Consider the following 14,092-nt stretch of genomic DNA (forward strand, 5'->3'; position numbering starts at 1 on the left):
TGTTTTAAAGCTTGCTCACATCTTGGCACATTTAAGAGACAGTCACCCCAGGACTCAAAAATAGGGAAGTAACAGTAACACAGGGGAAATGTTTTCTATTTGGAGGAGCAAAGGCTGAGAACACTGAAAACATCCTGCACGCGCAATAGTAACCTGGGTAAATGCAACGTGAAGGGATTTTAGTCAGACACACGCGGTCTTTCTTACAAGGAAGGTGGCGGGGGTGCAGATAAGGTTGCTAGAGAACGTTAGAGGATCCCTCTCTGGATCGGAGATAGGGAAAGAAACTTGCATGGCTGCTGCGGCCCCTTCCAGGTGGCAAGGCTGTGCTCACTGGTTCTGATGATGTGCCTGGGTGGACATGGCCCCTGTCGGTTTGTGCAGTCTTGCAGCAGGATCTGGAGGGGAGATTCCAGCCAGGGTTGCTAGAGGGAGGCATGCTCGTCTATCTTTCCTGATGGCAGGATGGCCTGGCCAGGGCCTGGAACCCAGAGACCTCCTGCCTCCACCTCAGTAAGAAGACAAGGAAAGGCAAATGCTCAGGGGAAAGAAAAAGAAGGTTCTTCTCCCCAGAGTTCCCCATGCAGACGTGAGTACATGCTCAGTTCAGAATCACTGCCAAGAACTCATCCCTAATGCTGCAGATTTGGGCTGGAACAGATTCACACTGCCTGGTTTCATTGAGGGCATGGAAGTCCACCACGAGGGGATAAAGAGAGAAAAACAAATTCATCAAATGGAAGATACATTGAAAGTGTTTTTCCTTAATGGTTATCCCATTTTTAAACCATTATTTTCCAAGTTGACACCTTTTTTAAGGAAAAAAACTCTTTTGTGGCAGTAAAGCCATATATAAGGTCTGTATCAGAAAAATACATTTGAGGGTCTGCAGCGCAGGACTAAGGGAGCTGTAGATGATTAAAAGGCAACAGGGCCTGGTTTTCAGTGGCGATGATGATTCTCTATGACAGTCAGGGAAACGCGGTCTCTGAGAGTGATGGGCACATAAAGGCTTGGGGCCAGAGTGCATCACACGGTGTCCAGCCCGAGTCCCTGTCAGATGGTTAGAGGCCTGGGTCTACCCTGCCAGGAGAGGCATGTTTGGGTAACAGGCAGATGGAGTTTAGAGCACATGAATGGCTCATCGCATGCCAACCCTGAGTGGGGCAGGAGGCAGGAAGGGTGGGCTGCCGCCTCTGGTTGGCATTCTCAGAGATGTGTAGTCCGTCAGCTTGTTCCAAAGAGTGAACACAGGCCTCCGCATGCTCCCGGGCTCCTTGGTATCCCAACAGCTGGAGCTCCTCGATGAGTCATGGGAGTTCTTTGCCAAGAAGTAATGATGGCATTACTCATGGAACTGCTTCACTGCTTTCTGAAGGTTGGCATAAAACCGGGTCATGCTGCGGGGGAAGAAGGAGTCCACCACGTTCTGTGGGAGGTAACCGCTGAGGTCGGTATGGAAGAATGTGACCAGGTTGGTCTTGGTGGGTTCCCTGTAAAGGCAACAGCAGAGCTGTGTTACGATCTACAGCAGAGATGCTGGGGATGAGCACCAGGCAGGTGAGCAGAGCCCAGCCCAGTGGAAATGGCCATGATACAGTGATTGCGTCTCATCCCTTGCTGTGCCCTCTACCCAGGGGTCCTCTCTGGACCTGCTCATTTTCAGGATGGAATCTCGTCCCGTCAGGGATGCATTCCACAGCCTCTCCAAGCCTCCAGGGAGGGAGAAGTCCCTACTCCCAGTCCAAAAAGGCAGTACCTTGCTGCCTGATTCACTCAGCAAATACTTTCGGAGAACTCACTTCGTGCCAGGCCCTGAGAGGAACGAAGAGATGCTGCCCTTCACTATTTAGGGTCTGCAACCTCCTGGGGGTTCCTGGGACCCTTTCGAGGGGTCTGCAATGTTAACATTATTTTCATAACAACACTAACACGTGATTCGCCTTCTCTCACGTGCATATGGTGGAGTTTTCTGGAGGTTACATGATGTGTGATATTGCAACAGACTGCATGCAGAAGCAGGTATGAGCTTCTGTTAAGCTGACATGAAAGAGATGAGCAAAAATGTAAAAATGCCACTCTTTTCACGGTATTTTTTGTTTCTAAAAAAATACAGTTTTAAAAAATAAAGTTATTTAACATGTAGTGAATTTTTATGTTAAAATATTTTTAACATTTCTCAAATTTCCCAGTTACAATTTCAATACATCAAATAATGATAGCTATAACCTCCATGAACAAAGGCCCTATGAAGCCCTCAAATATATTTAAGGGTATAATAAAGCCTTATGCCAAAATTTTGAGAACCGTTATTTAGAGAACTGGCGAATAATTTGAGCACTTATGAAGGGATTTTGGCCGGGGAGGGGGGGGCAGAAGCTCAGAGGACGGCAGGTGGCACAGATGCAGACTGGAAGTCCAGAATCAAAGGGGCACACAATGTGGAGACGGAACACAACTTGGTAGGGACATGAAGCAATCTTCACTGTGACAAACTTCTCAACGGCCAGGACAACAAAGGTAGTATGGGCTTTGTGGAGCTCATTTGGCATTTTATTTGAATGCAACTGTCCACAGCCTCAGCCTCACCAGGAACCCCAGGTAGCTCTATGCCTGCCCACGAGATGTTTCCTGACATCATGCAGGCTACAGGTTTGGAACTGGAGACCTTTTAGAATCCTACTCCTCAGGGCCAAGCACGGTGGCTCACACCTGTAATCCTAGCACTTTGGGAGGTCGAAGCGGTTGTATCACCTGAGGTCAGGAGTTCGAGACCAATCTGGACAACATGGTGAAACCCCATCTCTACTAAACATACACAAATTAGCCGGGCATGGTGGTGGGTGCCTGTAATCCCCGCTACTCGGGAGGCTGAGGCAGGAGAATCGCTTGAACCTGGGAGGTGGGTGTTGCAGTGACCTGAGATTGCACCATTTTGCACTCCAGCCTGAGTGACAACAGCAAAACTCCATCTCAAAAAAAAAAAAAAAAAAACTCACTCCCCAAGTCATATAGAAGGACGACGGGCCTGGAGCAGGATGGGGGCCAACAGATCCATAAGACGGGAGAGCATGTGCTCCTCTGCGCTGTGGCTTTTCTCCTCTGCTTGTGCCCTGCTTCCCCAAAGAGGGTGAACTCCAGCGGACAGGGACTTCCTTCCATATCAAAGCCTTAGCATCATCCACATTCCACCTTTCCCTCACCCACCAACCCCTGTCCATCCCGCCTTTGCTAGGGCCTTCTCTCTCATCCCTGCTCCTCCTCCCACTGGGCCTCCTCTGGCCCCCATCACCTCTCAGCAGCATCCTCTTTAGAAACATGAACAGGTGAGTGAGAAACGAGACTCCATGATCATGTCTCCCTCTGGGTGAGGACTGGGCTTTGTGGTGGGTGGAACATGGGAGAGGCCGTGTGGGATGGGACAAACTCTTCCTCACAGTGGCCTTGGTGAGTGGTAGCTCTTGTATGTACACCATTATGTGACAACAACAACAGAAAGGGCAACAGGGGGCACAGAGGAGTTGTGGGTCACCCAGTCTCCCCTCAGAAAAGGCTGGGATGAAGGCATCCACTATGGTTGCTAGAAGGATTTAATGAGAGTAGGCGTGAAGCACACTTAGCACCAGCAAGTGCTCCAGAAATGATACTGTAATGCTGCCTTGACCACAAATACAGGTTCCTCCACCTTGAGAACACATTTCCCCCATCCCCCACAGTCACTTGCAGCTCAACCACCACTACCTCTGGCCTCAACACCACCTCACCCCTGATGAGTCCTCTTGCCCTCTTGCTCACAGCCTCTTGCTCAAGAGAGCAAGAGGAGAGAGAAGGCCCTAGCAAAGGTGGGATGGGCAGAGGTTGGTGGGTGAGGGAGAGGGTGCAGTGCAGATGATGCTAAGGCTTTGAGATGGAAGGAAGTCCCTGTCCCTTGGAGTTCACCCTCTTTGGGGAAGCAGGGCATCACAGCAGTTAAGACTGAAGTCAGGGCATGTCCTGCTCAGGCCTCCCCAGTGGCTTCCCATTTTATTCAGAGGAAAGTCCCCAACAGGCTGTGGGCCCTGCTACCTCATGGGCCGAATGTCCTAGCCTCTCCCCTTGCTAACACAACACCTCCCTCTGTGCTGTTCCTCAGAGGCGCTGCTTTTGCGCTGGCTCCTGCTCCTACTTCTGAGACTTTGCATCTGCTTATACCCCTGCCAGAATGCTCACTCCACCAACATGCCCAAGACTCCCTGCATTTGTGCTTTGTTCAAATGTCTTCTTAGGGAAACCCCCTAGACGACCCACTCACACCTTTCCCTGGCACCTTTATCTGGGTTTAGTTTTCCCCAAGGCACTTAACATCTGATACTTACTAAAGCATCCATGAGACAGAACTACTTACATTTGTGTTTAGTCTGTCTCCTCCTGCCTTCATTGGAATCTAAGTTCTAAGAGGAGAGATACTCTAGCTGTTTTGAGACATCAGTATCTGCGTTAAGAGCCCAGATTCTGGAGCCAGATGGCCAGAATGAGACTGTGGCTCTCTTACTTGCTGGCTATGTGACCTTGGATAAGTTACTAAACCTCTCTGTGCACCCACCATTCTTATCTTAAAAATCAGGATCACAACAATGCCTTAGGGTGTTATAAAAATAGTTAATTTATACAAAGTGCTTAGAATAGTGGCTGACACAGTAGTGCTGTCTAAATGTTTGCAGCTGCTGCTGCTGCTATTAATGCCAGCTGAATCTAGCGTCCAGAATAGGCCTATCTTCACAGAATAATAAGAGAATAATCATTGTCACAGATTTCAGATCCACAGCCTCATGAGAATAACTGCACAGAGCAGGCTCTGGAAGAAAGTTTTACTGAGAACACATGATGTTTTTAATCAAGTAGACAGGAGTTGGAAGAGTCAACACTTGAATTAAAACCCTCATATAGGCAGGGTTTTGTGGGACTCCAACCAACCTATCAGCAAAATCCATGCAGTTGGGCCAGGCGTAGTGACTCATGCCTGTAATCACAGCACTCTGGGAGGCCAAGACGGGGGGATCATTTGAGGTCAGGAGCTCGAGACCAGCCTGGACAACATGGTGAAACCCCCGCTCTACTAAAAATACAAAAATTAGCCAGGCATGGTGGCAGGCACCTGTAATCCCAGCTACTTGGGAGGCTGAGGCAGGAGAATTGCTTGAGCCTGGGAGGCAGAGGTTGCCAAGAGTGAGCTAAGACTGCACCGCTGCACTCTGGCTTGGGTGACAGCCAAACTCTGTCTCAAAAATAAAATAAAATAAAATAAAATCCACGTGATACCTTTGCTATGGGCATGATACTACCCATTATATTGTGCATTCCACCAAAAAGAAGACAGCAATGGGATTCAGCCCCTGAGAAGAAATGACTCTGCCTCTTATTCTGAAAACTCCTCTCTGTCAGACCCGGCACCATTGAAAGGTGAGTCCTAGCATCTGACTACTAGGTGGGAGAGGACAAGGAAATGAGTCCAGGCCAGGGCATCTAGGGCACCTATATATTGAGAGAACTGAAACTAAGCACAGGTGTGTATGTTTGTGTGTGGCAGAGCACAGCTGTGCTATTTTCAAACTCAAAATTGTGTTACATCTAAGAAAAGTCTTCATGTGATGTCTGAAAAGCCAGCTTAGCAAAGAGGGTAACATAAAGGTGCTAGGTCTGGGCTTGGTATAATCCCATGACGCCGAGGCCCACCTCCTGGGACAATGTGGTAGAAGCACGGACCCCTTCCCTCCAGGCATCTGTGTGGAGACTGCAGGGAACACTGCGACACACCTGCAAGGTGCAGTTTCTTTCGCTGTCAACTTGCATGATTCCCAGGATCAATGAGGGACAGGTAATTCATTACACAGAAATGTCCTGGCAAGAGCCTGGCCATGACCTGTGGCAAATGGGAATAGAGAGTCCCCGGGGTCAATTCTGAGGCTGACTTACAGTGTGGTCTCAGAACTGCCCTTTAGGCCTGAGTTCCGCCACATTCCTTGCCGAGGAGAGATGATCACTGAGTGAAATGTGGGGTGGGGACTGCTATCTTCAAAGCTGCTCCTGTCTGGCAGAGGGTATTCAGGGAGGACTCGGAGCACAGACCCTGCCCTGCCAACCTCCTAGCCTTTGAGTCAGAACACATCACTGAATCTCCCCAAACCTCAGTTTCCTCATTTGCTAAATGGACCATGACATTTGTTTAGCCTGGAGGCTGCAGGGAAAATTTCCTGCATCACAAATAAGAGTAACGCCTCCCCTCAATTCTTGCCCATGTGCCAGGTACTCTCAGGAGGTTCTGCTTACGCAGATGTGTGTGAAAGTATTTTGTATCGTCACAATCTAAACAGCTGTAAGGCATTTTTCTTCTTTTGAATCATAGTCAAAGTGCCCCTTTTCAGAGAAGGTCCACAGGGAAGGCACGGTTAGGTCTGAGCCATGTACCTCAATGCAGGAAATTATCCTTACCCTGGAAGAGGTTCACAGAAGCAACCACAAGGATGGTTAAATCCTCTCACAAAACCTGGCTTCGGGGGACACAAGGGGTGTTCCACATGGGTGGCTGGAAGACAGTGCAGAATGTCAGTGAGTTACAACTTCAGACGATCAGGCCACCGCCACTGGGATGCCATAGAACACACAGACCGGACTACCTGCAGCCCTGGAGTCTGTGACGGACTCCTGCCCTTTGGCGTGAGGTCCCCCTACTCCCACCCTACTGCCCCTTACACTCACACATACAAATACCCTCTCACATGCGTGTACACAAACTCACACACATGCACACACACTTGCACTCACACACACTCATCTGCATTCACGCATAAACACGCACATAGCTTTCCCAAGCTTGTCAAGAATATTAGAGAAAAGAACATTCTAGAACACAAGGTTTGGGAGTGGGAGGAGGCACGTGCCTCTCTCAAATCCCAGCCAGGAGAGGCATGGATGCATCCAACTCTCTCATGTAGAAGAATTGGAGGAATGGCAGGGGCTGTGCAGAGGCAGGAGCCCTGCTCCTCACTGGACATTAAGGGAGTGGACAGCACCCAAACTCTCAAGAAGACATGGCCATGGATTTTTCACACAAGTTTTTTGCCACCCAACTAACCTACATGTCTACAGCAAACACCATAAGCTTCGGCAGGAAAAAAAAAAAAGGGGAGGCACTGGCAAAACCGTGACTTAAACATAGAATTACTGGTATGTGGACTGTCTTGCCTCAGACCCCCATGGCCCTGAATCCCCTCAAACCCAACCAGATGAGGTAGGGGACTCAGAGTGTGAGTTTCTGGTGATTTCTGGTTGCTTGGCTCTCCTTAAGGAACTGTGAGGTGCAGAAGAGAAAGCCCAGCATCGTAGGAAGGCATGGCAGCTCCTCTGGGCATCACTCACCGTTGGAACTGATGGTCCCATCCTCATATCTCTTGACTAGCACCAAGTCCACAAAATCTCTGGGAGAAATGAGCTTCATGGCAGCTGAGGGGGTGGAGGTTCTGCTTACACACAGGGTCTGCCAAACCAAAGAAGCATGTAGCTGTGACTGCTGGCCGGACATCTTCTCCCAACTCCCACTCCATCCCTCAAGGTCTGGGAGAGGTACCAGGACTGACAGTAGGGTGGCACTACAAACAGTAAGATCCAGAGCAAATCTTCCCAGGAACCGGGTGTCATGGAAATACACCCAGTTTGTAAGATGAGGGCTGTGACACAGGCTGCCCACAGCTATCTAGCTGCAGACCAGTGCCATGCTGAAGTCATGTCTCACAAGTGACCATAAGAGGTACCATTTATTGAGCACCTAGTAAGAGCCTGGCTGGACAAAGCTCTCAGTTGTCCCTTACCTTTAGAAACAGGTATCATTAATCCCTACTACAGGTGAGGAAACTGACACTTGGAGAGACTAAGGAACTCAGCACGAAGCTCATGGTGGAGATGGGATTTGAACAGGACCAGAGCTAGGGACAGGGAAGAAAGGCCACTCTTTTTTAGGGCTGACCCTGCACTTGCTCAGCCTCCTATGTTGTGCCTGGGGCAACTCTTTGGTTTACCCTAGTCCCAGCCCCAGGAGGGAATACCTTGAACCTCACTCAATCTCAGCATATCCCAGTAGTCCACACTCCCATTTTATAAACCAAGGATGCTGGGCTTTCTCCCATTCATCCCATCCTGCAAGAGAGCGGGGCCCAGCCTCTCTCGGGGTCACAATGGAGAACGACAGGCCAGGTCTGCGATGGAACAGTCCTGGGGAGAAGTCTCAGGGGAGGTGAGTGGGGCTGGTAAAGGTCTCCATCTCTTTGTCTTTCCCCTCAGGTATTAAGACTTGGGGCACCACGTGTTGCTGAGAAACTTTTCAGCAGGGACACTTTTGGCCTCAGGAAATTAATCTTCAAATGGGCGTGAGATGCCTGGGGGCACTTGAGCACTTTGCAATGGGTGCAATGAGGATGAATTTCCAGATGACTCTACTCCATGTTTTCTTCATCCCTTAACGACCTGCCTGGGAACAGGCTGCACCTGCACACAGGGTCTCCTTTCCCATTTGAAGAAAAGCACAGCATATGCCCATTCATCTAGAATCATCCTATCATGAATTGTCCCAGTGTGTAAAATCCTCCAGGGTGGCAAAGGGACAATTAGGAGTGCTGGCTGCAATATGTAATCAAGGCCGTATACACTGGTGTTAGAATTTCATGTTTTTCCCTTTCTTAAACACATTCCAAAACTTGGTGTTAAAAACAAGGCAATTTTGTCATTTCTAAATTCTGGTATTCTGTAACAGTAATGGCAGAAGTGATGAAAAATTTGAAAAAAAATTATACTGCTTCCACCTCTGATGATTGCCCCCAGGTGCATCATTCCTGAGGTATAGTGTCTGGAAACCAAGATGAGGAGAACTTTGGAAAGAAATTTTGAAGACAGCAGCAGCGCATGTCATAAATGCGACAAACTCATGGCATGGCCCTGTATCCTATCCATCCATCCACCTATCTATCCATCATCTATTTTAGAATTAGGATATTTGAGAGTTGCCAAAAGCATGCTGAAAAATGCCAGTCTGCAAGGAAAAGCCCTTTCTCCATATTTTCATTGTTTCACTAAATGATAAAGAGCTACCACTTGGTAATTCTCCACTTTTTTGTAAACCTGAGCTCACCAGTAGCCTATGCTTCCCCTCTACTTTGCAGTTGTCTATTGAAAAGTTTGTATCTTTTCATGGACTTATGAGTTAATTAGAAAAAAGAGCTCCCATTCATCTCAGCTAAAGATGCAAAATGTTTTACTTGTCACATTTAATATTTCTTTATCAGAATTTATAATATAATCATGTTATTTTAATGAATTACACTTGTACCTCAATCCAATTAAAAAAAAAAACAATTAGTCTTGGCCAGGTGTGGTGGCTCACATCTGTAATCCCAGCACTTTGGGGGGCCGAGATGGGGGTATCATGAGGTCAAGAGATCAAGACCATCCTGGCTAACATGGTGAAACCCCGTCTCTACCAAAAATACAAAAATTAGCTGGGCATGGTGGCGTGCCCCTGTAGTCCCAGCTACTCAGGATGAGGCAGAATTGCTTGAACCCGGGAGGCGGAGGCTGCAGTGAGCCCACATCGTACCACTGCACTCCAGCTTGGCGACAGAGTGAGACTCTGTCTCAAAAAAAAAAAAAAAAAAAAAAAAAAAAAAATTAGTCTCATGATTACAGGAAATACATGATTAAAAAAATTTCCATTTCTATGCATATTTATGATGCAAGATGATGACTTCCAAGAACAACCATGTATTAAATTAGGATAAAATTCAGAGGGCTACGTGGAATGGAAATTTGAGTTCTAGGAAAACAGTTACATACAATTTCTGACTATTTAATAAACTTTGTTCATGTATTTTAAATAAAAATTTATATATTATTTAGATACATCTAAAAGAATGTCATTGCTTTGTTCAAAACTGATATTTACATGTCGAAAATGATACACTTTGCAACTTATAAAAATTTAGTTGTCAACTAAATGTTATTAATAGATGTCAACTGGATGTGTGAGGATGATGCATAATTTCCCAAAAATCTGTTGGAAGCATGTAAGCAAAAAGCGTGAAGACCCTCATACCAGAGGGTAACTGGGGTCATGCAGGTACATGGGGCTGCTACTGGCCCAGGCTTCAGGGAAGTGGGTGCCAGGGGCTGAGGGTCCTGTGTCGCCTAGTGCAGCAGCCCCACACAAGGAACAGGTATGCTACCCCCAGAGACTCTGTTTGGGGCTTCTCTGCCTATCTGAATCATGACGTTTCCCACCAGGAAACTGGGCTGAGGCTGGCCTCCAATCCTGCAAGCAGTGGGCAGCCTGTGTTTGCAGGACATATGCCCCTGACAAAAGGTATCACGGACCCCTTCCAGAAGAAATGGGAGGGAGTTACTATAGCAGGGCCCAGACACTATCTAGAGATAACATGCTTGGGAAGATTTACATCAGTGATGCTTTGGATAATTTCAAAACCGGTCACATTCTCATCCCACTTCACTCGTAGGCCTCCAACGGCTGGCTTCACACAGTCCCACACCTCCTCTGGTGTCCCATATACAATGCCTTCTCCTCGGTACCTGGAGCACAAAAAGGAATTTGACCCCAATGCATCAATCAAATTTGTTTATCTTGTGATTGTATCTAAGGACTAGGAGGTGAACCATGCCATGTCTGTCACTACTCTTTTGGGACAGGCTTGCAGAGAAGGGGCTGAAACTTACTAGCCCCACCTCCCTTCAGGCCTGCAGAAATGGACAGTGAGCTTTCACAAGAATACAGTTTGCTGAAAATGATTTCATTAAAAACAGTAAGGCTTTTCTGGAGGACAATTGATTACGGGTTGTAGGGTTGATCTGAATATTTTAAAAGGCAAACCCATAAAGATACCAGGAAGGGTGCGGCACCTCTGGTAAGCTTTGAACAAGGCATGCACTTACAGGTTCCCTGGAAACTCCACAGATGGCCTCCAGGAAACTGAAACTCCATTCTGTCAAAAGGCACAGAACCATAGAATTTTAGAGCTAGAAGGTCTCTGGTCACCTGGCTTAATCCCCTGTTTTACAGAAGAGGGGTCTGAGGCCTCAAGAGATACGACTCTCCAAGGCTGTGCAACCCATACGTGGAAAAGCTGGGACTAGTCTTGGGCAAAGCTGTCCCCACAGCAGAATGTGATGAAGAAAAAGATCTCAACTGGCTGACTCCAAGAGCCGTGGGTGGTTTTCAAATTATCTAAAAGCCACCATGCATTCTGTTTCCTTGAGCAACCCAGGGCTACTTGTTAAAAGTCAGAAGTGTCAAGCAAAACTACCCCCATGCTACCCTCTGGCAACGACAAAGAGAGGGGTTCACGCTGTAATGAACAGAGTAAAGGCTTTAGAGGCTGGTGTTAGGGTTCCAGTCCTAAACAGCATTCAACAGCCAGGTGACCTTGGGTAAGTCACTGAGTGAAAGGAACAGATACCACCTTAAGTCACTGTAAGCATAACAGGCCCAATCTTTTTTTAAAACAATCCCCATTGGAATCCCTCTCAATCGGGTCCAGGGGATTGGGGTGCAGAAAACAACGGGGAGAGGAGTGGCTTGGGGGCTCCTGGGGACCCGGGCTCCACGAAGCGGTCTCCGGGACGCCTTCCCGCCCAGCTCCTCACTCACGCCTTCCCGGCAAATCTTCCAGCCTGCTGTGTCCCGCCGGTACCGGAGCACCTTCTCGGCCACAGCTTCGCTCGTCTGGGCTGCCAGCGTCGGGTCCATTGCGCCGGGAACCGCGCTTGGCCGCGGGGTCGCTGGTGTTTTGAGCCGCGGCGCTGGATCCGGAGTGCCTGAAAGCTGGAGCTCTGGGAGGAGCTCGTAGCCCCGCCTCTTTCCCCGCCCCCGCGCCCGAATTGGTGCAGGCCCTCAGACGGATCCCGCCTCCCTAAGATTGGCAGCACCACAAACTGCGGGGCCAGGCTCTCCAGTTAGCGTCAGCGCCTGGGCGGGTCCCGGAAGCCTCCGGCGTGCCTGGTAAGGTCCTGCGGTATCCGCCTCCTTCTTGTCCAGTTGTGGGAGGAGCTCTGGAGCCCCGGGACTCTAAGATGGCCAATGACGGAGACCCGTTGGGCCAGGCCAGGTCGCAGACAATGTCGACTGTTTGTTTAAGAAGCGTGGACTCTTGTCCTGAGTGCACCGAAGCTTTCAGCCTGCGGGACGGTGGTGCGATTTGCATTAGAGGTGCAGGGTGGGAGAGGAAATGCGCGTGGAGACTGGGCGCGTGCAACGGTGGGAGAGGTGTGGGGCAGGGGTGCGGGGAGTGGCGGTGAAGAGAAGAGGACCCATCGTAGAGTATTTAGGAGATGGAAGGTGAAGGTCTCTGCCCCCGACTGTGGATGTTCAGAAGGAGAAAGCATCATGACTCCCAGCCTTGGCCACCTGGCAGCTTACCTGAGATGGCGAAGAGATAGGCCGAGTTCAGTTCTGGGCATATTTAGTTGGAGGTGCCTGAGGGGCCTCTAGTACAGGTGTCCAGGAGTCAATGCAATGCGCTGACATCTGCGAGAGGCCCGGCTTTATTAGAGATATGGGAGTTCTCTGCTTCCAGCTTCCCTGGAGCTGCGGAGAGTGAGCCAGGGTCGCGTCTTCCCAGTGTGAATAGCAAGGACAGCCTCGGTTTCCCCTTTTCCCCTCTTCTGCGCTATCACCAACTAAATATTTGAAAAGGTCAATATTGAGGTCTGTTTCTTATCTTTCTTTTTTGTGTACTTATTGTTTCCTTTAAACTTTGGATATAAATGTTTGGAAGAGTAGTGTAAACAAAATGACAACTTGAAAGACCTTTTTGGAAGATATGAAGGGCAGCCAGGCTGTGAAGAAGGCCTGGATGGGGAATTAGGGAGCTCAAGATCTAGACCCAGTTTCACTCATTATTCTTTGAGCTTCAGTTCGCTCCAAGGTGAAATGGGACACATCATAAATGTTCCTCGTGGGGTCTGGTGGCTCACACCTGTAATCCCAGCACTTTGGGAGCCCGGAGCAGGAGATCACTTGAACCCAGGAGTTCGGGACCAGCCTGGGCAACATGGTGAGCCCCCGTCTCTACTAAAAATACAAAAATGAGCCAGGCATGGTTACGAGGGGCTGTTATCCCATCTACTTGGGGGACTGAGGTGGGAGGATCGCTTGAACCCAGGAGGCAGAGGCTGCAGTGAACCGTGATTGCACCACTGCACTCCAGCCTGGGCTACACAAAGCAAGACTCTGTCTCAAAAATTAATAAAAATAAACAAACAAACAAATGTTCCCTATGGCCTTGTGAAGAGCAAAGGAAGTAACTCATGTGAATACTCTCAGGACCCATAAAATAAAAGACTAGTAAATTAACCCCAATTAAATTTAAGCACATCAAAATTTCAAAAAAAGTTAGATAATATGAGGAAAAATCAGGACACACTTTAACACATAAGTTTTCTTATTGAACCAAGGGCTCATACAAATCATTAAGCAATTTTCAGACAACCCCATAGACAAAAAGAATGCATTAGACATGGAAAGATACTTTGTGGAAAAATTAATTGACATGACTAACAAAGCTATAAAAAGATGCAGAACCTCACTCATTGTTAGGGAATTAAAAATTAAAGCAAGGAGAGGCTTTTTTTAAACCTATTGATGGACAGACATGAAGAAGTTTGTTTACACCCTATGTTGGTGAGGGTATGGAGAAATAGTTATACACTGTGGATGAGAGTATAAATGTATGCAACCTCCTGGGAACAGAATAACAACATGTATTAAAATTTTACTCTACTTGTTCTTTGATCCAGTGACTCTTCCTGCACAAAGATGTATAAAATTAATCTTGCAACTGGAAGCAACCTATTTAACAGTATATTAAACAAAGTTACAGAACATCCATTTAGTGGAATATTATGTAGCCATCAAAATAACCTAGCACAGATGGTGGAAAGTGGGGGTGAAGCAGATCCCCTGCAGGACTATAGTAGCACTATTTTGCTCCTAGGAAATGGGAACGTCTGGATATACAAAATATTTGGAGAAGCAAACTGTTTGTCCCCGAGGCCTGTG

General features: G+C 48.0%; 1 protein-coding gene across 1 annotated transcript; it reads right to left on the bottom strand.

Annotated features, from left to right (window-relative positions):
• Nucleotides 1–757: 757 nt before the first annotated feature.
• Nucleotides 758–11,862, bottom strand: STARD5 (StAR related lipid transfer domain containing 5). Its single transcript, XM_050798574.1, has 6 exons — nucleotides 11,684–11,862; nucleotides 10,969–11,018; nucleotides 10,476–10,608; nucleotides 7,396–7,513; nucleotides 6,469–6,562; nucleotides 758–1,493 (listed from the first exon to the last, which is right to left on the bottom strand). The coding sequence occupies exons 1-6, from the start codon at nucleotides 11,780–11,782 to the stop codon at nucleotides 1,346–1,348; spliced, it is 642 nt and encodes a 213-aa protein (XP_050654531.1). The 5' UTR covers nucleotides 11,783–11,862; the 3' UTR covers nucleotides 758–1,345.
• Between the last annotated feature and the right edge of the window lie 2,230 nt (nucleotides 11,863–14,092).

Source organism: Macaca thibetana, chromosome 7 (assembly GCF_024542745.1).
Source record: "Macaca thibetana thibetana isolate TM-01 chromosome 7, ASM2454274v1, whole genome shotgun sequence".
NCBI classification, from domain to species: Eukaryota; Metazoa; Chordata; class Mammalia; order Primates; family Cercopithecidae; genus Macaca; species Macaca thibetana.

Coding starts and splice junctions, on each gene's coding strand:
- STARD5 (XM_050798574.1), bottom strand. CDS start 11,782: ATGGACCCGACGCTGGCAGCCCAGACGAGCGAAGCTGTGGCCGAGAAG. Junction 6,563..7,395: donor TGGGACCATCAGTTCCAACG/GTGAGTGATGCC, acceptor ACTGTCTTCCAG/CCACCCATGTGGAACACCCC. Junction 1,494..6,468: donor TTCTGTGAACCTCTTCCAGG/GTAAGGATAATT, acceptor TTGCCTTTACAG/GGAACCCACCAAGACCAACC.